This window comes from Lissotriton helveticus, chromosome 5_1 (genome assembly GCF_964261635.1).
Source record: "Lissotriton helveticus chromosome 5_1, aLisHel1.1, whole genome shotgun sequence".
Classification (NCBI taxonomy): Eukaryota; Metazoa; Chordata; class Amphibia; order Caudata; family Salamandridae; genus Lissotriton; species Lissotriton helveticus.
In genome coordinates, this window is record NC_136065.1 from 1,040,272,245 (window position 1) to 1,040,296,913 (window position 24,669).

General features: G+C 42.0%; 1 protein-coding gene across 2 annotated transcripts in view; it reads right to left on the minus strand.

Moving 5' to 3' along the window:
- Positions 1 to 5,010: 5,010 nt before the first annotated feature.
- Positions 5,011 to 24,669, minus strand: part of ZFYVE27 (zinc finger FYVE-type containing 27) — a 338,299-nt gene continuing 318,640 nt past the window's right edge. For both annotated transcript variants that reach the window (XM_078643569.1, XM_078643568.1), the window contains 2 exons: positions 21,587 to 21,668; positions 5,011 to 6,535 (listed from right to left, as the gene is read on the minus strand). In XM_078643569.1, the coding sequence (XP_078499695.1) occupies positions 6,465 to 6,535; positions 21,587 to 21,668 (153 nt within the window). In that variant the 3' untranslated portion in view covers positions 5,011 to 6,464. The remainder of the gene's footprint in view (positions 6,536 to 21,586; positions 21,669 to 24,669) is intronic.

Consider the following 24,669-nt stretch of genomic DNA (forward strand, 5'->3'; position numbering starts at 1 on the left):
TCTAATGCGGTCCAATCTATCTTTTTCTCTCCCACCTCCCATTCTTTTTCTTTGAGTTTTTCATATATGCCCGCAGGCAACAGGACCTTTAACATTTTAATGATATCAGGATACGTGTATTCTCCCATACGGAGCATGTCCTTTAATTCACGGTGGAACCCTGCTGGATCTTTATCGTGACAGGGAATTAGCTTTTTCATTTCCAGGAGTTCTATTTTTGTAATAGGGGTGTAAACAAATACTCGTTCTAGACCACCCCCCTCTACCTTAACTGGATGTACTTCTCGTAACGGATTCTGTCTGTCTACGTAAAATGATTTCCTTTCTGGAGGTGAGACGGGAACAAAATGCGGATTCAGGAACGTTCTGTACTTGTGGCGCTGTTCTAGGATGATACTAATTAAATCGGTACCTAAACCTTTCCATCTGTTTTGGAGTAATTCGTTTAATACATCGTGTAGAGGGCCTGGATCAGAATGCTGATCCTCATACAGTGTGATGAGGTGCTGGATCATATACATACCCACCAGACGTTGCTCGGCTAGGGGCAGTTTCAGAAACGTTTGGGCCACGATTTCATCTGGAAACGTGGTTGAATCACTAATCCATCGGATTGCTGATCGGGCTAGTTCTTGTTCATGCATGGTATTAAGCTCACTATAACCTATTCGTGATTTCAGAATTTGATCGGTAGCCTGGAATACTTGTTCAAGAGAACACTGTTCTGGTGCTGGAGGAGGAAAAATGTTCTTGTAATCTAGGCGTGAATGTCGGTCGGAAAGTCTAGTTCTACCTACATACGCTATTCTGGAGGGATTCTCGCTGTCTACCTCTTCACTAGAAGAGTCATTCTCTTTCTCGGTTGCTCGTTTTTCTTCCTCCTTCTGGTGTATACGTATTATTTCCTTACGAATTTTCTTGTACATACTCTCTACACTACCTTGTGTCTTGTGTTTTCCCTCGGCTATATTGTCACTCCACCTGATCAGAGCCTTCATCTCGTCTTGATCTTTATCTGGATAATCTTTCTCTCTTATTAGACAATTAATCAAGAACTTTAAAATCATAAGTTGAACCTCGGCTTTCCTCTGTGACATAGCTTCGTGAATACTTCCTGGATTCTCTCCTGTACGGATAAAACGATATATTCTGTTTAGATGTTCCTTCATGTCGGGCAGGGTGATCAAGAAGCTGGCCACCCGTCTTAAACGTACTGAATATAAGATCATGTGATCTTCGCCTGGGACTGGATCATATATACAGTCGGTAAGAAGTCGCTTGAGATCTGTGTATGTAGCCACTTTTGGCGTACGCTGTAACGCTACGTCATGCAGCGTCAGTCGTCTTGCTTGAGGCGGGGTGTTAGGAGCACTTCCCCCTACTGCTCCTGAACTAGAATCGTCGGGGAATACTGTACGTGCTGGTAAAGTAACTGGCAAAGCGGGTACATTTACTGTGGGCTGGTCCTGGGGTGCTATAACATTAACTTGACCCCCGGGACCAGTGGCTGGAGGAACAGGAATTACATTATTAACAGGAGGTTGTGGGTGAGCCGGCGGAATAGGATTTGCATATTCTGGGACTGTGTCGTCCAAGTAGGACGAGAGAAAAATTTCAGCTGCGGTCGGTTTATGACGTAGCTTAATCGGGACCAATGGTGGCGGTAAATTACAGGATACTTCCGGGGTTGCCTTCGGCAAGCCCTCGGCAAGAAGAGGATACATACCTTTAATAAGGGCATTTCTTTGTCTGTCTGACTGTTCTGCTCTAACTCGTTCACTTTCTTCTATTAATTCCTTCTCTTGGGCTCTTTCTGAGGATTCCCTACTTAATTCTGTTTTTCTGAATTCTTTTTCGGTTCTTTTATGAGATTCTTTGCGCCATAACTCGATGGCATCTTTCTGGGACTGTCTGGCTTTCTTTTTCCATAATGCTTCTTCTACTCGCATGATGCACTCGGCATCCCATGTACCTGTTACAGGCCATCTATATTTCTCTTCGAGATCTTTCGTGTAGTCTGACCATAAGTCTAGATATAATATGGCATCTAAGCCATGCTTGTGATACATAAAATGACCAGGACTGTCCCTAGGAGGGACAGGAACTGCTTCCTCGAGTAACCCTTTTCTGGTCTTTATCTGACGTAATTTCGAGAACAGAGGCATTTTCAGAAGCTTACTTGCGAACACAATACACAATAATCACAGTAATAGAATGGCAAACAAATCACTCATACCACGACATAAAAATACATAAATAACAGTTCGAACAGAATACTACCTGATACACTGAAAACAGAACACATGAATTTCTCGAGAACGGACTTACTAGAATTTACTGGATGCACTGCTAGAACAGTACAGAAACTAGATGCACTGCTAAAACAGTACAGACTGGATCTGTTTACCCAAACCCATCGGACCAGGAACAAACTAATGCTCCTGTCTAGATATTTCCCCCGCAACGGTACTCACCGGGAAGCAGAAACTGGAAGGCCTCGGACTGGACTGGACTGCTACGACGTCGGACCACGAACTTCGGACTTCAGAAACAGGTGGGCCTCCGGATACCTCGGACCTTGCACTCTCGGCTTGGGCTCTGGTCGGGACGAACCGCATTCCACACCGCTTCGTCTGGATGTCGGACCGCAGTCTCCGTCTCCTCCGTGGGCCTGAGGGAGACTTGAAGCAGAAATATCTGCACGTGCACGGTATAGTTCCGTCACGGCTGCAGAGGGTCAGGGGACCGGCGTTGCATCGCCAGCGCGTGAGGAAGGGGCTCGTCCCTGTTCGGGCGCCATTATGTGGTAAATAAATAATTAATTACCGGTACTATTTTTGAATGCATTAACAATAACAGATAGCTCAATAAATAAGAGGCAGGATCCGATGTATCCGAGTCGAACGGGCTTTATTCAGGCAAAAGGGAAGGGACTGGATCGGGACAGCCTGAAATAAAATGGAGAGGCACGGGATGGCAGCTGCACACGTTTCATCACAATTCAACATATATATAGTAAGACATTTCAATTACATTACATACAGTAGGCGTAACTAGTGACAAGCGTAAGATAAGAAGACATGGGCGTGAAAAGAAGGCGTGCACAGGGCGTGCACGTAAACATGTGATGAGAACGTCACAGAAGTGTCATGAAATGGGCGGAAACATGGAGGGGGCTACCTGAGCAGCTGGGACCTTTAACCTAGTGGTGCGCGCAAACGGGCAATGACGTGTTACCGGGGAGAACTGGGGGCTATGACTTCTGTACTAGAAGAGGAGACTAAAGTCTGCGGTGTCAGGACGACATGTACCTATAGCATATCTGGTATCTCGTGTTTGGAGTACATGTTGATAGAGTCTAAAGTTATCAGGGCAAAGGCTACTTGACACTAAGGCTGGTGCATGCATATATTCTACATGTATTGCGTGTGCTAGGATTCTTCTATGGATATTAATACAGTATTTCTCTTGCATGGAGACAGAGAGACTAGACTATAGCTGAAACTGTTTATGCGGTTCAGTAGCTTAGGAATGCAAAGGCGAGGAGCTGGACCGATAACTGGAGGCATAACATATTCTTGGCAGACAGGCAGGCAGAGCCGGGCCGGGCACCGTGCTGCGCGGCAGGAAGTAAGTGAAGGGTCAGGGATGCAGGTGGGGGCTGTATCGCTCCTCGGAGCAGGTTCAGGAGACAGGAGCTTGAATCTGGTGTCCGGGCCCTCATGAGGCCTAGAAACGGGGACAATTCGATAAATTAACGTGCACACTGTAAAACGTGGCAACATAGGCCTAATACTCGTTGCTTTCACGAGAACTGGAAACTGGCATACTAACGTTGGACACAACTATAATTGCGTCTTTAATCGATCATAGGGGGATATATGCATATCGGTCATGCACATATAACATAGGATGGGGAACACGTAGGCACATATAACATGGCAAAATTCAATTTTCCACAACGTGACGCGTCAGCCTAGCCCACACAGCATGCACCATTATCTTCAGAGTTCCACGGAGGCTTGGCGCTCGAGGAGACGACACGTTCCGTTACCTTCAAAGTTCCACGGAGGATTGCCACTCGAGGGAACACTTTAAAACATGCCGGTCAGAATTTTCTTTCCTTCGCACGCATATAGAGAATAAATTCCTACCGCAGCAAACAATCAGTAGCGCGGTTATCGCAATTCTCTCAAAAACTCGAAATGCGAGTTCAGTCTGAAAACTATCTCGAATTAATCTCCCCCAAAAATCAGTTTTTCCCCCTGAAAAAATATTCATGTGGGTTCTCTCCGTTGATAGGAATCCCGTCGCCAAATTTGTTAACATCCGAAACCTGGAATGCTCAATTGAACAATAATACCTACAGTGCCACAATACATATCTCGAGCTACACCTCGAGCAACATTTTACTTAAAGAGACATAACACAGAACTTTACCAAAGGGAATCAGATTTGCAACTATGAATTTCTACCAGTCTAGTTAGGAATATCCGCATTGTAGGGTCAGGAGAAGGTTGCAAGCAGGTCCGACACGTAAAAAATTTCAAGTTTGGGGGGCTCTTCACAGAGCAATTGGAGACAGTTACCCAGCATGGACACACATACAAATGTACTCTTGTCAAAAGCAGGATAATGTGCAGAAAGGCGCCATCACTCCCAAATGTAACAGGGGTACTGGAAAAAGTACCTTTAGGGAAAGAAAAACATCCTAATGCACATTCAAAGCAAATTTGGCAATAAAAAAATTAAGTCCTGGTTCACATTCTGCATGCTACCATTTTTCCCAAATGAGTACTTTTGGAAAACTAGAGTGAGGTTTGCCACGAGTACTGATGGAAATTGTGGTGGAATATATAAAGGTTTGAAACTTTCCCTAAATGCAGGAGTAATCTTCAGAAGCACATTTTTTACTTTGGTGTCCGCAATTGAAAATCAGGCTGTACAACTGTACTTGTAATTTTAGATACACTTAAATCACAAAAACAAACAAAAGCAAGTAGACACATCCCAATAATAAGTTATCTTTATTTAATATAATTTTGTGAATATATATTTTCCATTTAAAACCTCAAACCTTCATTTATTAAAATATCAAACATGATGAATGTAAAATCAAAGAAACAACCAGTCTTCACAAACGGTGTGCTTCCATGCCACAATAAAAATTGCTTAATCTCGCTGTCTTCAACCATAGGCACATTACTATACTAGATACATTTTCCTGAAACCCGATGATAACACTGTGTAGTGATTGGTTTTTCACCTAACTGAAGCACTGTGATTATGTTCTAAGTTACTCTATGCAAGATTTAGCGGAATGGAATTAAAGTTGTTGCAAAGCTCCTTTGAAAACTCTGAAAAGTGACTTCCTCAGGAGTAAACCATAAAATATGCTAAGAGAACAGTAAACGTAATAAAAATCACCCAAAGATTCACATCCTCCGCCTATACAATATTTATCAGATCTCTTGACTTGCTGGAGTAGATCTTATGAACTGATAGCTGGTAACTAATTACTGCTCGGAAATTAATATAATCTGTCAGTGAACTGTAGAGATATTCCAAAATGTTGCAAGCTCACCTTCATCATACTGAGATTATCATATATACATAATTTTATAGCTTTATTTTCTAGAGTGGTTGCGCAATATTTGTCGAACAGTAAGTACATTGTGGATGAGCAGCATTTTTATATAGGTAAAAGAAAGACATATTTGCCACTGTACGTTTTCTTTAGCCTGTGCCTGACCTACACTGCAAATAACAATGATCTCTACGGAAATTATAAACATCAGCACAATGATTTCCTCATCATATCCAACTATTCCTATGTTTCAACAATACAGATTTCTTGTAAAAAGCCTGTTTTAAATATTTGGTCGTGTTGTTTGATAAATTAACAGGGCTCTGAAAACTTAACAAACAAAACTAAATAACAGTATGTTTGGCCCTGAGCTGGACAAGACAAAGAAGAAGCGCCATAACAACAAAGTAAAACGTACTGCAGAATTCAACTTTAAGTAAACTCTTTAACATTGAAGCTCTGCAGTGATAGATCCCTCAAGATGCAATGAACACCAAACATAAGCGAAATATAAATAATAATGACAAACCACAATGAGCAGCTATGTTTTTCATCAAAGGAGCCTTCTCGTGTCCATCAACGGCACTAAGGAACTTACATTTTCACAAGTTAACTGGCTTTCAAATGCAAGTTACTGATGGTAGATAAATCAGAAACACAGGACACCGAATGTATGAAAGTCTCAGTGGATGAAAGGCTTTAAGAGTACATGAGAACTTTAGAAGATAAATCTCATTCTGTGATACTCTTTTGTCGCTCCAACAAGGCCTCCATTGCATCCAATAGGACATATGTTCTAGGGTGCCAAGAGGAGGTGACACATGGCAGGTGGTACACAACATCCAGTGCTGTTCTGCATAATCAGAGGATCAGATGGTCACTCTTTCTTGCTCAAAGTCTGATTGCATGGTGCACAAACAAAGACCGTTTCTCTCTGTGCATCAGGGGCTGAAAAAGAAAAGAAAATGTCTAAATGTACTGACATCAAAAAATTGGAAAGTCAAGAATCCACAATGTGCTAGTATTTATGATGTTCTGGGGTATCTGAAAAATCCCAGTAGTCATGGATCTATTTTCAAATTGGGGATTTCCATTAATATACCTGCTCTATGCTGACTTCAGTAGCTCTCCACAGGTCCAACATACCTTGGAAACTTGACAGCAGATTAGTGCTACTGCACATCACTTTTTTTTCCTCAATGCCCCTTCCGCGACACTCATGTTTTGGGAGGGTTTTCTTTCCCACCTTAGAAATACACTCACTCTAACATTTATTTTGAGTAGATTTGTGCAGCTACCGTGGAAAAAGTGGCTATAGCTTAAATGTATGAATATTCACCTGTTAAGCCTTCTTGAGTCTGCCATGTTTTTTGGCATCAGCAACCCAATTAAACCGGTTTGTTTCTGATGCATTACAATAAACGTCTGACTGTGAAAAATCTACTGCACTGGCAGAATTTCCCCAGTGGTGAAAGTGCTGGCTAATAAACACTTCCTATAGTTCCATTTGAGCTAAGAATCGCAAAAGCACATTAGCCATATGAGACAGTTAATGGCATTGCATTCAAAGAATTACGTAATGGGACTAACGATATAGAGCAAAGGGTAAGGAAAAAGGGCATAACTTGACATGAAGGGGGCTCTGGAGACTTTAGATTGTGAAATCAGAAAAGCATGGCGAAATAGAGGATGACTGTGGCTTCAGGTATAACGTTTTGCAAACAGAGGCGTGCAAAAAAGGGAAGCAGCTAAAGAGCAGAAAACATTGGACAGTTGAAAAAGAGTGTTACTTTAGTGACGTACAATTTTATGCATGTTGAAAAGGGGAGGAGTAATTATCGAAAGAGTGGATAGATCCGTGACAGAAAATACAAATTTCGATAGTTAATGTAAGTCCTGGGTGTGTGCGTTAGATAGGAATCTCGCAGAAAACAAGGAACATGAAAAAATTGTGCAATGCTAAAACATTCTGCTATTTGACACCTTGCGTTTGACCTCTGCTAAGGAATAAAGTTTGCTCAAAATGTGCTCCCAGTGTAAGTTTTTTGTTTACATGACATGCACCTAGGTCATCAATGTATTACTGCTATTCTGTAACTTGTCTGGTATCAGCAACTATAACGAAGTAACCTATTTTAGCTACAAATGTTCATACGGCTTGCCCAGATAAAACAAGTAACTTATCTGTACACTGTGGTTCTCCAGTACTGATATCTTTTATATAACCTATCCAGTCGTCATGGTGGGAGTCCTATGGTAACAGTAATAAAAGCAGAGCCAAACCACATTGTTTTAATACAACCAATCAGAGAAGAGACCCTGAATCCCTACTCCCCTGCAGAGCCACCACACCTCAGATTTCGAGCAAAAGTGCAATTATGAAAAATAAGAGGTATAAAGAGTGGGGAAACCTAAGGAAGAGGAGGGAGGGTTGTATGTGACTATGAACGGTATCAATACTGAAAAACCACAGTGTACAGGTAAGTAACTTGTTTTTTCTCCAGTGTTGTATCTTTCATAGATTCACATGCTTGCATTGGACCAGTAAGCAGTATCAAAGACAATATGGCGGTGGATAAGGCAAGCCATTCCGTCATGAGAAAACAAACATGAAAGTATAAACAAAAAACCTCAAGATTGGCCTCAAATGCATGAATTTACCATAAAGATGTGAAAAAACATCGGATAACATAATAGGTATATGTGCATGTAAAAGTAACTTTAAACACATAGTATATGAAAACAAAAGTTCTGTACCTCAATGAAATAGGAGACAATACTGCCTGCCCAACAGCAGTAGACAGTCCACGTTTCCGCCCTGCAAATGTCTGGCAACAAAACACTAGCAAATGAGGCTGAAGATGCAGCTACCTTATTTGTAGAATGTGCTTTCACCTTTGCAGTCAATGGTGTTCCTTCTTTTTCATGGCAGAAGGTTATGGTTGTCCAACGAGCAATACTGGCACATGATAACGATTGACTCTTTCTCCGTGTACCGAATTAAATGAAATGAAATGAAATGAAAATGGGTTTTTTAAAGCGCAGATAGTTGCCCAGAGGCGTCCTAGCGCTGACTGCTAACAAGTGATCTCAGAGGGGCCTAAATTCAAAAAAGGAACAAGCTATTTATTGAACAAAAAAGTTTTCAGTTGCTTCCTAAAAGAGGTAAGGTCCGAATTGGACCTTAGGTAGAGAGGCAAACTGTTCCACAGCTTGGCCGCATTCACGGAAAAGGACCGACCTCCTGATCTGGACCGTTTGATCTTTGGCACAGCGGCAAGTAGAGCGTTAGTAGACCTGAGCTGTCTGCTGGGTAAGTAGGGAGTAATTAAAGGGCGACTAATTAATGGACCGGTTTCCCAGAAAGATTGGTGGGCAAGACAGAGAGATTTGAAACTGATCCTGTCCTTCACCGGAAGCCAGTGTAATCTTATCAGTCCAGCTTTTACAGAGGTCCTCCGAGGGATTTGAAGCAATGTCCGAGCCGCATAGTTTTGAATTACTTGTAGCTTTTTTAATGTAAAATCTGGAGCACCAAGATAGAGCGCATTTCCAAAGTCTAACCTCGAAAGAATTAGTCCTTGGACCACAATTTGTCTTGCCTCAAAAGGTAAAAACGGAAGGATCTTGTTCAACATTCTAATGAGGCCAAAACAAGTGGCAGATAGTACAACAGCCTGATGGTCAAACGTCAGGGACTTATCCAACCAGACACCCAGGCTCTTGATGGCATCCCTGGGGACTGGGGGAGTGCCTAGGCAAGCTGGCCAGATCTGGTCAATTGTAGATGGAGCTAGATGTCCCAACATCATGACCTCTGTCTTGTCTCCATTAAGTTTGAGACAAGACAGGGTCATCCACCTACTAACCTCGCTCAGGCATCCCATCAGATCTGCTGTGCCCACAGGGTCTCCAGCCCGCGTAAGAGAGACCACCAGTTGGGTGTCGTCCGCGTAGGTCACGATCTTAATACCATACGGACGGACGACCCCAGCCAGCGGTCTCATATAGACGTTAAATAACGTCGGGCTTAATGAGGACCCCTGTGGGACTCCACAGTCCAAGGGCCTGCTTGTAGAAATAGTCGCTCCCTCAAAGACCTGGAATTTTCTGCTGGATAGAAATGAACGAATCCACTCCAGTGCTCCTCCTTGTATCCCAATCTCCCGGAGGCGCTGTAACAAGATTGTATGATTTACAGTATCGAAGGCGGCACTTAGATCGAGGAGGATGACTGCCACCGATCCTCCCCGATCCAAGATGCCCCTAGTTTCCTCCAGGACCGCCAACAGAGCCGACTCCGTCCCATGCTTGGGGCGGAAGCCAGTCTGCGAGGGATCAAGGAGACTGTTATCCTCCAAGAAAGTGGTCAGAAGGTTGTTGATATATTTTTTCAGTAACTTACTGGCACAGGGGAGCAGAGAGATTGGACGATAGTTACTAAAATTGATGATGCTCATATTAGGCAATCGGAAGTTGATCTTATTTTCTAAAAGTCTTCGATCCAAGTAGAAAGTTAGACACCGTCTGACACTCAGAGAGTATAGGGCTCTCTCTGCTACAGATGAAGGATTTCTGAAGAATACTGTTAACACAATAGGGTGGTTCAGGTAAAAATTAAGTTAGCATTTTGGATTTAATTGAGGATTAGATCATAATATGACTCAGTCATCCTGGATTTGGAAGTATGGTTCATTAATTTTCAAGGCATGAAGCTCTCTTATTCTCCCAGCAAAAATAATGGCTAATAGAAAATCAACTTTCCCCAACACAATTTTTTTGTTCGTTGGACCATAACAAGAGTTTCTCCTTTTGCCTCTGAAATCTGGAAATAGCTGACAGATGGACCTATACGGGCAAATGCTCTAGACCTGATTTTGCTAGATGGAGAAAATAAGGAAGTACCTGCTCTAGAGATGCAGATTTTTAGATACACCAAGAACAAAATCTCTTCCTTTCGCCTTATAACTTATACTTGTGGTGTCTGCACGAGAGTGCTGTAGAATTGACCTGCAATCTTCTGGCACCTTTAGCGACCCAAACTCATTGTCTTGAGGAACCAATCTGACAAGCTGAGAGATTGTATCTATGAATGGACCACCTGACCCTCATTCATGGAGAGAAGATTTTCCATAGGCTTGTGTTTAATATGCTGACACTCTCATAGGAGAAGATGTTCTGTGAACTAGTACTGCCTAGACCACGCTGGAGCTATCAAAATGAGGTGGCATGGTTCCTACTCCACGTTCCAAAAGTCCTTTGGAATCATGGGAAAAGGAGGGAAAGCGCAAGTGAGCATTTCTGTCCAAGCTAGCTGCAATGCATTTATGCCAAGCCTTCTCTGTGGAAACATGCATGCGTACATCCTGCATTTCTTGTTCTGTAAGGTGGCAAAGAGATCCAGATTTGGGGTTACCTCATTGATGGACACTTGCAGTAACTGACGCTGATTCAGTTCCCGTTCATGGTACTGTTCATGGCACTGTTTAGCTGTTCTACTAATGGAACCCGCCCTTTCGTTCTCTACTCCAGGAACATGTTCTATTTTTCGACAAATGTTGTGCAGAATCAAGCATTCCCAAATTTGCTGAGCCTGAGCAGACAAGACTTTGATCTCGTTCCTCCTTGCTTGGTTAGGTAAAACAGTTTTTTTTTTTACAGAGTTTTCTATAGCGCGAACTTGACCCGAAGGTATCAGGTATCAGAGCGCTTTACATAGCACTAGTTGCGTTACATGAGGGCACATTCATTTTTGTTAGGCACGGGGAGATTAAGTGATTTGCCCAGAATCACAGGATGTTCAGCGATTGCCGAGACTCGAACCCAGTTCCCCAGATTTGAGGTTGGCCGCCTGTATCATGGGAGAGGGGGGAAGGCTTACCCCTAGGGAATGGTGGAGTCCTTGCCCCGCTGACCCTGCTCCCCCTCCTTCATTCCAGACTGACCAGTGGAGGGACGAGCCGTTCGACAGCGAAGATCAAGAAGAACACAGCGGCCCCTTTAACTGGGCGTTTGCTTCCGTGGAGGAGGAACCGCCCCCTGAGGACGTCAGCCCAGCCGGAATGGCCAAAAGCCAGGAAGTGCTGTATGGAGGGTGTGTTTACACCCCGGAGGAGCGGAAGGCGGAAGAGGCGACGGAGAAGAGCGGAGAGAAGAACGGAGACGCGAAGGAAAAGCCGAAGGAACATCGAGGAGGCATCGTGGAGGCTGAAAGAGACGGAGAGCCAGGAGGCCAACGACCCCGTGATCCGCCGTGCCACACTCCAGAGGGAGGAGTGTGGCTGTCACAGGTACGGCGGCGTTGGGCAGCCTGGGTGGGGAGCCGGAGTGCTCACGTGTAAATAGCTGTAAAAACCCTTGCTCGTTTCCTACCCCTTGTGTTTCCGCTCCCCCCTCCATACCCCGTGTCCGACCCTGTGCCTCACCTCCTACCACAACCCCTTCGTTCACCGTGCACTACGTGTGAGAGAGCACTGTACACTTGGGCTGTCCTCACTTCCCCGGTCCTAAAAGGTGCATAACTTAGTGAGAACCCACATTAACGGCATCCCTCTTTCTGGTCTCTTCCATGTAACGGAGCTGGCCTGGGTCCCGCGAAGCACCTCCCCCGAGACCAACAACAGAGGGAAGGAAACTACAGCCACGGATCCAAGCGCATACTCCCGGGACCGATTGACTCAGAGGAGGAGAAAAACATTTGTGTACAAAAGCTCATTGAAAATAAAACCTTCATTGCCTGCTATACCTGGTGTCAAGGTCGTCCCTTCTCCCACGCCCACACCGCCCTAGAAGTTAGGCCAACTCCGCTGCTCTTACCAATATCAAGAAATTGCGGGGTCTGGGAAGAATAGACTGGAGGCCCAGGAAAACTGGCTTCCATTTCAGAAGATTGATGTGCAATTCTGCCTCTTGAGCAGACAATTTGCCATGACATTCCAGATCCAGCAAATGAGCTCTCCAGCATTCCAGTGAAGCATCGGTTGTCATTATGATATGTGACTGCACAGGAATGAACGATACACCCAGAGTTCCATTTGCCCTTTCTTTCCACTAATCCATCGCTACCTTCATAGTTGGGGTAGTCAATATTGTATCTCCAAATGTTGCCGGACATCGAACCCCTTCTCCGTCTAGTTGCTCTTGTAAAGATCTTATGTGAAGACGACAATTGGGTATCAACAGGATGCAAGATGACATCATTACCAACATTAACTAGAATTTCCAGACAGAAGTGAAGTCTTTACCTGATAGGCAAGCTGTTATTGTCTTTAGGCGAGTAATGCTTTCCGCAGGTGGAAAAGCCTTGGAGGTTAGGGAACACCTTGTGTCCGTTTCTTCTCTAGAAGGCTACCACTGCAGCCATGCATTTTGTGAAGACTATGGTAGCCAAATGCAGCCCAGAAGGAAGTACTTTGAACTGGTAACGGCACCCTGCCACCTAGAACCATAGAAACATTTGATGCTTCACTTGAAATTGTGCATCTAGGAAATCCAGTGATGTCACCGTATTCACGAGTTGCAGAATCTCCTGAAAGGATAGCATTCTGAAAGGTTGTTTCTTTATGTATTTGTTTAAGAGCTTCAAATCCATCACCTGTCTCCATTTTCTTGATTTCTTTCTGTTGAGGAAAAAGTTGGAACAGAAACCCTTGTTGCAGAGAATTAACAAAACCTCTTCTATCGCATCCTTAGAGAGAAGCAAATTAATCTCCTGCTTCAGCAGGGACAGATGACAACGTGATGTTCTGTGAGGCGAAAAACTGGGAGGCTTTTGAACAAATTCCAGGGTGTGACCATGCTGCATTACATCTAACATTTTTCAGAGGAGATGCTCTTCCATTGACTGTGAAATCTGGAAAGGGGATTTACAAATTGTTGTCGATGTGAGACTAGGGTGACAGGTGCCCGCAAAGTATCATTGGCCCCTAGAGGCTTCCTGGGATTTTCCTCCAACCAAGAGTCTATGTGAGGGTTGCTGATTAGAAGACAAAGCTGCCGTCATTCTATACTGCTGCTGAGAGGAATATTGTGAACAATATCCCTTCTGGGAATATGGCTGGTATCTGTTCTGTTGGTAAGGTACTAAAGACATAAACTACCCGTGACCGCTGCCTCCCCAAAAGGGGTGAAAACATTGCTGCTGCATTGTCCCTGGAGAATTGTAGGGCACCATCTACATGCTTTCCAAAACGATTTTCACCATCAAATGGCGTGACAAGTAGTTTTGTTTTTTTATATCTCGTCGAAATGATTTGGCCTTCATCCAACCTTCCTGACGCAGAACAGCGGCTCCTGTCATCTGACAGAAAGCGGTTGAGGAGATATCCATTGCAGCATCCATAATAATTTCAGAATCTTCTTTGCTTCTTTCTTATCTTCTGGTAGATATTCCAGGATTGCAGATATGTCAGACCACCGATCATATCTCCTTAATATGGCCAGTGTATTGGAAGTCGTGATTGAGGGTGCCGCCATAGCGGAGAAGCGCTTACCAATGTTGTCTAAACATCTACCCCCCTTATGCGGAGTGGGAGAGCAAGGAGTAGAAGGATTCTTAGATCGGTGTTGGGCTGCCAGCATAATGACTGAGTCAGGGCGTGGATGACCAATTTGACATTTAGGTGGATTGTTTTTCACTTTATTCTTTTTATCCAACCTGGTTAACACAGCTGCCACTGAAGCTAGGGTCTTCATAAGCTTCAATCCCTCTATCCATATATCCTCCACTATACGGATGGATCGGACGGATTTGTAAGCCGAATCCTAAAAATCATATAGGAAACATTCAGTTTGTTTGACAGGAAGAGGCAAGTCAAAACTCTTGGATGCTATTTCGAAGAGCTAATGAAAACCTCAAATATCTGCTGAGGGCAAATCTGCCGGCTCAGTTGAAGGCGACGTAAATAACGAAGTCACATAATCATTGCATTCCTGATGGTCACCTGCTGGACCAGAAGGAATCTCCTCCTCCTCTGGCTGTTCCTCCCCATCACTGTCAATAAAGTCATCCCTTATAGTGATGAGAGGCATGATTCTTTTCTCCTTTTGCTGTTGTGTGCCCAAAGGAGTTTTAGGAAGGGATACTCATTCCGGAGCTTCTGAACGTACAGGAGTATGTTGCATCATAGCATGCGCCTCAGGAAATATCATGTAGTAATCGTTGAGCATATGGTGCAAATGAGTTACCAGAGAAATAGGGACTGTAATGGTGTCCTCTTGCATACTGTGCTGCTCCTCATAAGGGTCATCATACGGATAATGCTCCTGAAAAGTGTCATAACTTTGAACAGCAGTTTAATGTTTGTTTTGAAAAGAAAAGTCTCAAACTAAGCATTTAGAAGCATCTCCCTCATCAGTGTTCTGGCATTTCTCATTTAACTGTGTTGGGCTATAGGCTGTCCCATATGAACTCTCAGCACCTGACTAGTGAATCTCCAGAAGGCGCACTGGGGGATAGAGGGACGCCATGGTAGGATTCGGATACAGTATCTTATGAGGGTCACAATATAAATTTGTGCGGCTACATAGAAGACATACTGGAGTTCAAGGGTCGAAAAAAAGCCGGGAAGGTCTATGTGGCTCATAAAGGGTGGAATATTCTAGGGTGGTTCCACCATGGCGTGTTTGGAATGATTCTCAGACCAGGAGCGAGAGAGCAGGTGTTGGCTGTGAGGTATAGCATAGAATTAGAAATGATGAATAAATGTATCCCCATGAATTTGATTGTTTAAAAGGGATGTTTGGATGTATGAGTGGATCTATTTGCTGCCCTGTTTGAAGTGTCTTTGCGTGTCCTAGGTTTTAGACTGTTTCTGCATGTTTCTGATTATGTATATTTTTCCAAAAATGTTTTGTATTGCTCAAATGTAATTACTCTATTTATTATACAAAAAATCATGTTGATTGTCAAAATGAAAATTAAAAATCTCTTTTGAATACATTTATTCTTTTTGTGGTGTGTGGGTTATACTGTTGATATTAATTAAACTTTGATCCTTGTTATTTAGGGAACACCCCTTTCATGTTTTTTCCTCTTGTTCTCGCCCTGGCGGGTTGTTCCCCTTTTGTAGTTTTTTCTTAGATTCAGGGTCCCTCTTCTGTTTTACAATTGGAATGATTCTCAGACCAGGAGCGAGAGAGCAGGTGTTGGCTGTGAGGTATAGCATAGAATTAGAAATGATGAATAAATATCCCCATGTGTTCTTAGGTGAATTAGGAAAAGTTCAAGATTACAAGCACAAGTCCAAAGTGAAGGAGGGTGCACAGCCAGTGAAACAAACTCAGAAATGTGCCTTTCAGCATACAGCAAGATCTAAGGAAAGGATTGGATACTTAGGTGAGAACTGGGTTAATTGAACCCATTAACTCATCATTGTGGGTGCCTCCCTTGGTGGTAGGATTTGAGTAGATTTGCACTGTACTGCCTTAATAAATAAATTTGTGTGGATTCTCATCCCTTACCCAACATAATCAAACTGTTCGCTAGCCTAAAGGGGGCTAGGCTGTTCACCAAGCTTGACCTAGTTTCAGCTTACCACCAAATTGAGCTGGAACCAGAATCAAGACATTTAACAGCCTTTGTCTTCCCTTTCGGTTCTTTTCAGTAATGCTGCATGCTTTTTGGGCTTGCTTCTGTGGCTTCAGTTTTTCAGCGAATAATGGTAGACATGCTGAAAGGTATCAAAGGGTTGTCTGTTTTCCATGATGATGTTTTGATTTTTGCACCAGATAGGCAGACACAAGTGTATACTTGAAAAGGTGTTTCAAAGATTCCAGAAGAAGGACGTAGTGCTAAGGAGAGAAAAGTGTGTTTTCCTAACTAATAAGGTTGAGTAGCTGGGGCATTTGGTTTCCAGCAATGGCATCACCCCAAAATCTAGTCTGGTTGACAGTATTAACCAGACTAAGCCAACTGTGGACAAAGCTGGACTTAAATCCTTTCTAGGATTGTGTGAATTTTACTCAAGATTTATTCAGAAGTTTGCCACTAGGTTCAGACCATTGTCATGCATGCTCATGAGGGAGTTATCTTTGTTTGGATGCGTAATGCCATGAAATGTTTGAGTAGGTGAACTTGTTTCACCTAAAGTTTTGAAGCATTGTGAGCCTGAATTGCAGTGTGTCCTGACAGTTGATGCCAACAATGTTGGAGTGGGGGCAATGCTCAGTCAAGAGGAAGGTAGTGACATAAGAACAATTAGTTATGCCTCACATGTGTTAACAGGGGCTGAGAAGCAATAGTCCGTGATTGGGAAAGAACTGTTAGCCTGTTGGTGGGCAGTTATGAAGTTTAGGAATTATGTGTGGGGAAGGAAGTTCAGAATACAAACAGATCATAAACCTTTGATCTTTATCTTGAGTGGAAGGAATGCTGGAGGATTTACCCCACATGGCTGTCATCTAAGCTGTTACAATTTGATTTCATACCGGAGTACATCTCTGGTAGTAGAAATGGCTGTGCAGACTATTTGTGGTGACCTTTGGAGTGTGATGAGGAAGGGGATGATGGAGTGGAAAAAGACCAGGTGGATTGTTTGGTGGCCGCTGTTGATCTACCGCAGATGTGTGCAATTTCTGAAGGTGAATGGCCGAAGAAGATTCTTCCATGAAGATGGTCATGAAATACGTGGAGTCAGTGTGGCCTTGTAAGAGGAAACTTGATTTTGATTTCAGGACCTTTGTAAAAATGGCAGAAGTGCTGTCAGAGGATAGATTGTTGTTGAGAGCAGATACGTTGGTACCACCTATTGTTTTGAGGAAGGTTATTATAACTTGTGTCCATGAAGGTCATCTAGGGGCTACAATGACAAAGAAAAGGGTGAGGTTGTCCTTTTGGTGGCCTTCAATGGACAGGGAGGTTGATGAGGTGGTCAAAGAATGTGTGATGTGCTGGTAGTGACAAAAGCATGAAGTTGCGTTCCCCATCCTTTACATCCCATTGATTTGCCTGCTGCACCATGGGAAAAGATAGTAATTGACATTGTTGGAGCATTTCATGAATTGGCGCCTTCATTCAAGTTTGCTTTGGTCATGATGGACTATTACACTAAATGGCTGGAGGTTAAGTTTGTGAAAGAAGTCACATCAGGATTGGCCGCTGAATTCTTGAAAGACGTATTCCTAAAAGAAGGTTTCCCGGCTACGCTGGTTTCTGATAATGGTACGCAGTTTGTGTCAGGTGAGGTGGAAAAATCGTTGCTAACTAGTGGAGTAAAGCATCTGAGAAGCTTGCTGTATTACCCTCAAACCAATGGCCTGGTAGACAGGATGAATCAGATGTTGGGAGAGTGTATACAGTGGGCTGTAAGCAATAAATGTGTGGTGGCTAATGCAGTTAGGGCAATGTTGTGGTTTTACCGTACAACTCCACATGCTTCCATTGGGATGTTTTCTTTTGTAAAGACAAAACCTATGTAGTGCTTTAAGTCTATCTGATGGTGTTGAGCATGGAATTCAGTTTACACTGGGTTCCAAGCTCAACAGTGGAATCTTGAGGAACAACAGTTTGGGTTGGGTTATTGCCTAGCAGTATCTCTGGTGGCTTATTTTACCTTGTAACTGAAGAATAAACAACATATGCATGGGAACTTACCTTTTCTCCTATCGGCAGTTACAAACAATGTCTATTGTTTTCAGTGTGATTCCTAATGCTTAAGAATTAACACTGCTTTTATCACGGTTACCAGAACTCCCACCATGATGATGGGGAAGATTCAAGCATGTGAATCTATGAAAGATGCAACACTGGAGAAACAGATGGATCTAGTTGGGGCTACAAAGCAGATTAGATACATCACCCAGTCTTAAAACTGATGTCTCTAAATACTTAGCCAAGAATGCAAGAATAAAGTCACCAAAGTCCACTAGCTACATTTAAATAAGGCAGAGAACAATAGAAAATGCAAAAATTCTAATGTATGACTGGATGAAAAGAAGAGGAGAGGAAGATAGAGGAAAATAACAAGAAGGTGGAGAATAGTAGGTAAGAAGACAGTTTGCATGTAGTTGACCATGCGAAAAGAAGGAACTAAAGTTAAGGTGAAAGCTGAATAACAGTTTCCAGTTTTTGTTCTGTAGTACACGACAAGGTCTTTCTTGCAACTTAGCTCGTCAAATGGAGAGTTCCATAAAGATGGAGCAGCGCCGAAAACAGTTTTTTACACAATAGAGTGAGATTTGAATCTCTTTGATTCCAGATGAAGAATGTCTTCGCTTCTGACATTTGTGGCACATCCGTATAGGTTTATAGTACAGTGGAGATATGCTGGTTGCTGATGTCTACAGGATCTGTAGGTGAAGTGAGAGAGACTGAATTTAATTTGCACCTCTAAAGGTAGCCACTGACGCGGTCTTAAAAGTGGAGTTATGTGGTGCTATTTTTGGATTCAGAGAGAAATCTGACAGCTAAATGTAGCAGAGCTTTAATGAGTGAAATGGAGTTCTTAGGTATTACAATGAGAAGGGCACTTCCATTGACAGCTTTAACTATTTTACTGCACTGTGAGCATGACAGCCATTTTCATGGAAAGGTTCGGGTCAAATAGGAAACCCAGAGCTTCAGAGGGAAAAAATGTCTATTATTAGCTCCTCAAGAATGATTCCAGTGTTAGCTGGGTTTTAATTGGAGGAAGTTTGAAGATATTAATTTTTGAATGTTCACTAGCCATTTTTGAGAATGTGTATGTCGGCGTAAGAGGGAATTCTGCATGTGACAGAATGAAGATCACATTATGCGTTTCCCATTCTCAACAATGTTTTGCAGTTGCTAAGGAATTAGGTGAAAAAAATAAATCACAATACACTGCCCCTTGGGCACTCACATAGGTAATCGTGCATTGGTGCATCAAAGACCTTATGTCAACTGATCTAGTAAGAAAAACAAACATGGAAAAACATTGAAACAACATAGAGAGGCTATGTAGAATACAGACTTTTTCTGTTTATTTTAAAGAACATAATTCAATTTTAACTCAAACTTCCAACACTATACAAAACTCCACCCATCAATCCTTTAAAGCAAAAAATTATTCATACAAACAAACTAATACAAAAGACTTCAACATGGTAAAAGCAGAAAAAACAAGGGATAAAATCGAATCGAATGGGCACGACAAAAACAACAGGGCACATTCCTCTGAGCCCTTTAGGGAGACGGAAAGTTGGGGTGTAAACATCACTGAATTAGCCCCGATGATGACATAATCTGTCAACATTTCGGTCCCAATGAGATGCTTATTGAGACCATCAGGACTTGGCGAGGATCTCAAGTTATTCTATATGGAGGGAGAATCTTCATCTATAAACAGGTTTCAACACCTGTTACTGATCTGACATTTCCTTGTAAGATACCAAAAGAACAAATCTGTTAACTTGCTGCTTAGCTACAACGTTATGTTAGATCACCAATCCCATTAAAGGAATGCCCAAAGAATGAAGTTCTGTTCAAGTGCCACCTTTAATAGTTTAATCTGCTAGTCATACCTGTCAGAGATATTTAAATCAACAGCACCAGATTAAAAGATCTTGGTACATTTGGGTTGATGGGTGGGGATTTGGGTAGGGTTGGAAGCTTGAATCACAAGTGAATTATATTCTTTCAAATAAACTGAAAAAACAGATGGCATATGTAGAACCCACGTTTTTTCAATGTTTGTTGTTCCCAGTAGGATCAGCTGACCTGGTCTTTGATGCAATAATGCACAATTTCTACTGTGAGTGCCCAAATGACAGTTTATTGAGTTTTTGATTTAGTGGATATTCGGTACACTGTCACTAATTTGAAAGGGTGCAGCCTATTATTGGTGTTGAGGAATGAGGTATGTTCTTGAGTCCGATGTGAGTGTCAAGGATCTTCATGAGGCTATGATAATAAATTGTTACAAAAGGTTACAGGGATGTCAGGAAGGCAGGCTTCCTCATTACACAGCACATGAACGTTAGCAAGAATTTTCATGGCTGCAGTTTAATTGTAGCATGCTTTACGAAAATCAGATTCCTTGATAGCCAGCATGTTGAGAGCTGATCACCTACAAATTTTTCCATTACATCCCCAACCATGGAAGATTTGTTACTGGTCTGAAGTTTGTGAGGACGTTTGGCCAGCTTGCTGTTTTTCAATAATGAGGTGATCAGTTTTTAGGGAAGGTACTAAAGAAGGCATGTATTATGTGGAACTCTATTAAAGGCACAGACTGGAAGTGAGTTTTGATGAGAGCAGCTAGTAAAGATCATTAAATTAAAAAGCGTTTTTATAGATTTAATAATCTTTGATAGCAGTTCTCTAATTAAACATATGTTTTGCCATCTGTTTTTCCTAATGGAATGAGGGGCAATTTCTGATGTTGGAGGTTTAGTGGCAGTTATGTGTTTGCATTTCATTGACAATTTGACAGATAACTCCTCCTGAATTTCCACACATTCTCCTTAGAAATCTAAGAGGTTTCTTTTATTTCAGGTCTGATGTAGTCCTTTACAAACTGGAAGACTTCAATAGTATGATAATAGATGACCCTTTAGTGTGGGACCACTCAATAACATTTGGAGACTGTGGGCCAGGTTCTCAGATTTACCTTACACTTTGTGATAAGTTTACAAATTTTGGGCATTCACAACCCATGTCGGAAGTTTCAGAACTTCGCACTCCCTATACTTATAGATGTGCAATTTTCTGCCCCTGGAGATTCCGCAGTCGGGGCAGAGAACTACGCCTGCACAACTATAGGGAGTGCTAAGTCGTAGCACTGTGCATGTAGTTTGGGGACTGCATTTTGTAGTACATTTTCTAGTACTACAAGGAGCATTTTGAGAATTAAGCCCTAAGTGTTTCAATGTTGAGCATAAACGCAATTAATACAAACATGATGAAATCTTTATGATACACATGCCACATAAGAGGGAAACAATATTTGCTGAAGGAACGTGATTCTTATTTACCATCCTTTTTATAAGATCAATAGATAAAGGTTGTCTTCTATCAGTCCTCCAAACCCAAGTACTAACCTGTTGCTCCCATAAAAGATTTTGGTACTTTGAAAGAACAGCATCTCGAACAAAAGCTATTTCCACAGTTACTGCAGTTTCTCTGCAAAGAGAGGACACAATAATAGTTGAATTGAGGTCCCTGCTTTCAAGTTATTTTGTGAGATAACGGCATGCAAATCAATAAAAGGAAGACACTAAACATAGAACAAATGTAGTTGTGCACCAGCTAAGCACTTTATTATTTGATGCATCAATAAAGCTGACTTAGGCTTTTCTGGTTCTTTGGCCTTGTCCTTCTCCAGCAAGGCTAATATTATTTATAAGTCAGTAAACAATCAAGACTTCATAGGAATAATACTACTTTATTATTCTGATTGATATTTTTTATGTAACTGAAAGATACAACACAGATAACAGTTTTTAAATACTGTACAATAGTGGCACAGGTAAAGTACCATTGCAGCAAAATAGTATTCTTGCTTAGTGTCCCAATGTTGATTCCATACATTTTGCTGTTACACTCTGAAACCTAGACTGCCAGCCTGAAACTGACTTGGTGGCACTACTGTCTTTGCAGGTCATTTACTTTTTTCATAATTAACTTTATACTTTTTCTGGAATCTGTTGTAAATCATGCAATTTACAATGTTACCTTTTGTGGAAAAATGTTTTACATGTATACCCTTATATGATGCTTATGTCTTTGAAACTATTTTTGATATAACCTGGTAAAGTACCCTTTCTTTGCTTAGGCTAATGAATGATGGGTATTTGTAAAGCACGACTGTCACTCCAAGGAGCATCCTGGCACTATGCTAAAAGCTATTATATCCTAAAAAGAAAAGCTGGTATTCTTAAATTAACAAACTACACAGTGATTCTGTGGCTTGGAAGAACCAAGTTTTAAATTTGTTTTTAAAGCTTCAGAATCGACAAAGTGCATACCGCGAGGAAGCAGGTTCCATGCTTTAGACTAGAGCCTAGTATGGCGAATGACTTTTCGCCTCGAGATTTCAGTCGGAAAGAAGGTGGTTTCAGAAGGTTCTCCGAGGAACATCTTAGATTACGTTGGGTCAGATAGTGGCAGAACTGGTTATTGAGATATTTAGGTCTGGTGCTTTGAAATGCTCCATAAACGAGCAGAAGTAATTAAAAAAAGATCCTTTTATGAATCGGAAGCCAGTGTAAAGTGTTGCTAATACAGAACTCCGGCTATGGAGTTGTAGAACTAATTTAGCTGCTGCGTCTGTACCATCTCTAATTTGAGGATGAGACGCTTCAGCTAGGCCTCGAAGCAATCTTGTCCAAAATGGATGTCTCATCGTGTCACATTCACAGTGTTTTATTTCTACTGCACATATTCCAGCAAGTCTCATGTGCTCAGTAATGTAACTTTCCTTCAAGGTTCTTCCTCCTGGTTTCAGAATTGCATTCATTCATGTTAGTTTACTGTTGTTCTATAACAAGTTTGTTCCGACATCTCCAGATACCAGATTTTGCTGCTTATTTGGGATTTCGTATATATTTTTGCTTATTATTCTGCATTGCCCAATTGCTGAATGCCTTTATCTATCAAATCAATCAGTTGATTTGTAGAGCGCTTCTAGTCACCCATGAGGATATCCAGCTGTTGGCAGGGTCCAGTTGATTAGCCAAAAAGCCAGGCCTTCATGGACTTTCGGAACTCTGAAAAAGATGAGGAGGTCCATAGATGAAAAGGTAGCTTGTTCCATGAATTTGCTGCTAGGTATGAGCAACCTCCGTATCTGCTACGTTGGATATGGCAATGACTTTAGGCATCTGCACGTTACAATTCTTTATTGTACATTATCAATTTTTTGTAATAAATCTAAATTTCTACTTTCACCCGAGAACTCACTTCTTGAGTCTGTCATTCCTTATTTGGCTGTATTTTTATCATGCTGTTTTGCACCTTGTCTTGGGGTACACTGCCTCATGAAATTGAGGTTCAACACCTTCCTGATCCACCCACCCATCGGCATACTATTGGGGGGATATTAGGGTTGTAACATTTTAGGGCCACACCCAAAAGCATGAAACTGTTCTAGATTCACATGCTGTGCATAATGCTACCAATTGGATTATGAAAGAATACAAGTACTTGATTAGAGGACATGGAAAGGTGACACCAGCTGTGGCTGGTATAAATGATGAATGAGTTCTCATGACTACGTTATCATTGTGAACAAATTGGTATGGTTTCTCCACTGCAAAAGCCTGTAGCTCAAAGTAAGATGCTGTAAGATGGCTTTGTGAATGGATGCATGGATTTAAATGAGGATTTCTGCAAAGGCCTGCTTGGTACTCTATGTGGTGTACATAGTCTTTAAGGCTATTGCAAGAATCTTTTTGTGACTGGTATTGCAAAAAACGTTTTGGTGAACCCATTTGCTATAGCCTACTATGGCGGATAGGTGAACTGATATTGATGCATAACCGAGTCCACCTCACAACAAATATGTTAAATAAGGTAGAACTACTATTTCACTGGTTAGCGTATGAAGTTACTTTTAGAACACCAGTTATCCATAGCATTGTGCCTCATAACATTTCCTAGTTCATTGGGTTCTTGCTTCTTTTATAACAGCTATGCATTTATCTGGAAAATTAAAACTCTAGAATCACAGGAACAATGCCCCAGAGAATGAGGTTCTGAGTGAAATAGTTTCCCTTTCTTTAATGTCAGTCTATCCTTTGACAGAGGGGACCCCATATTGTTTTAATGAGAAATCTACATGCAGTGTGATTTCCAAAATTCTCTTGGCCATCCAGGTGCTATTAATATCATTACCATATGCGAGGTTCGGACTTTGTTTATCACTGTCTTGATTAACAGTATCTGAGGAAACGTGTAAGGAAATTGCCTACACCAGCTTATTGCCAATACATTCGCACTGACTGAATGGTAATGCCTGATGCATGGATTTGACATTTGACATTTGTTTCTATTGCAAACAGGCCTACTGGCCTTGGTTAGAGTTTGGTGGATGGGATATGCCATCACAAACTTGGTGGATATCCCATTCACATTATTATAAATGCATTACAGCCAATGACCCTCCATCATTTTGTGACGGTCT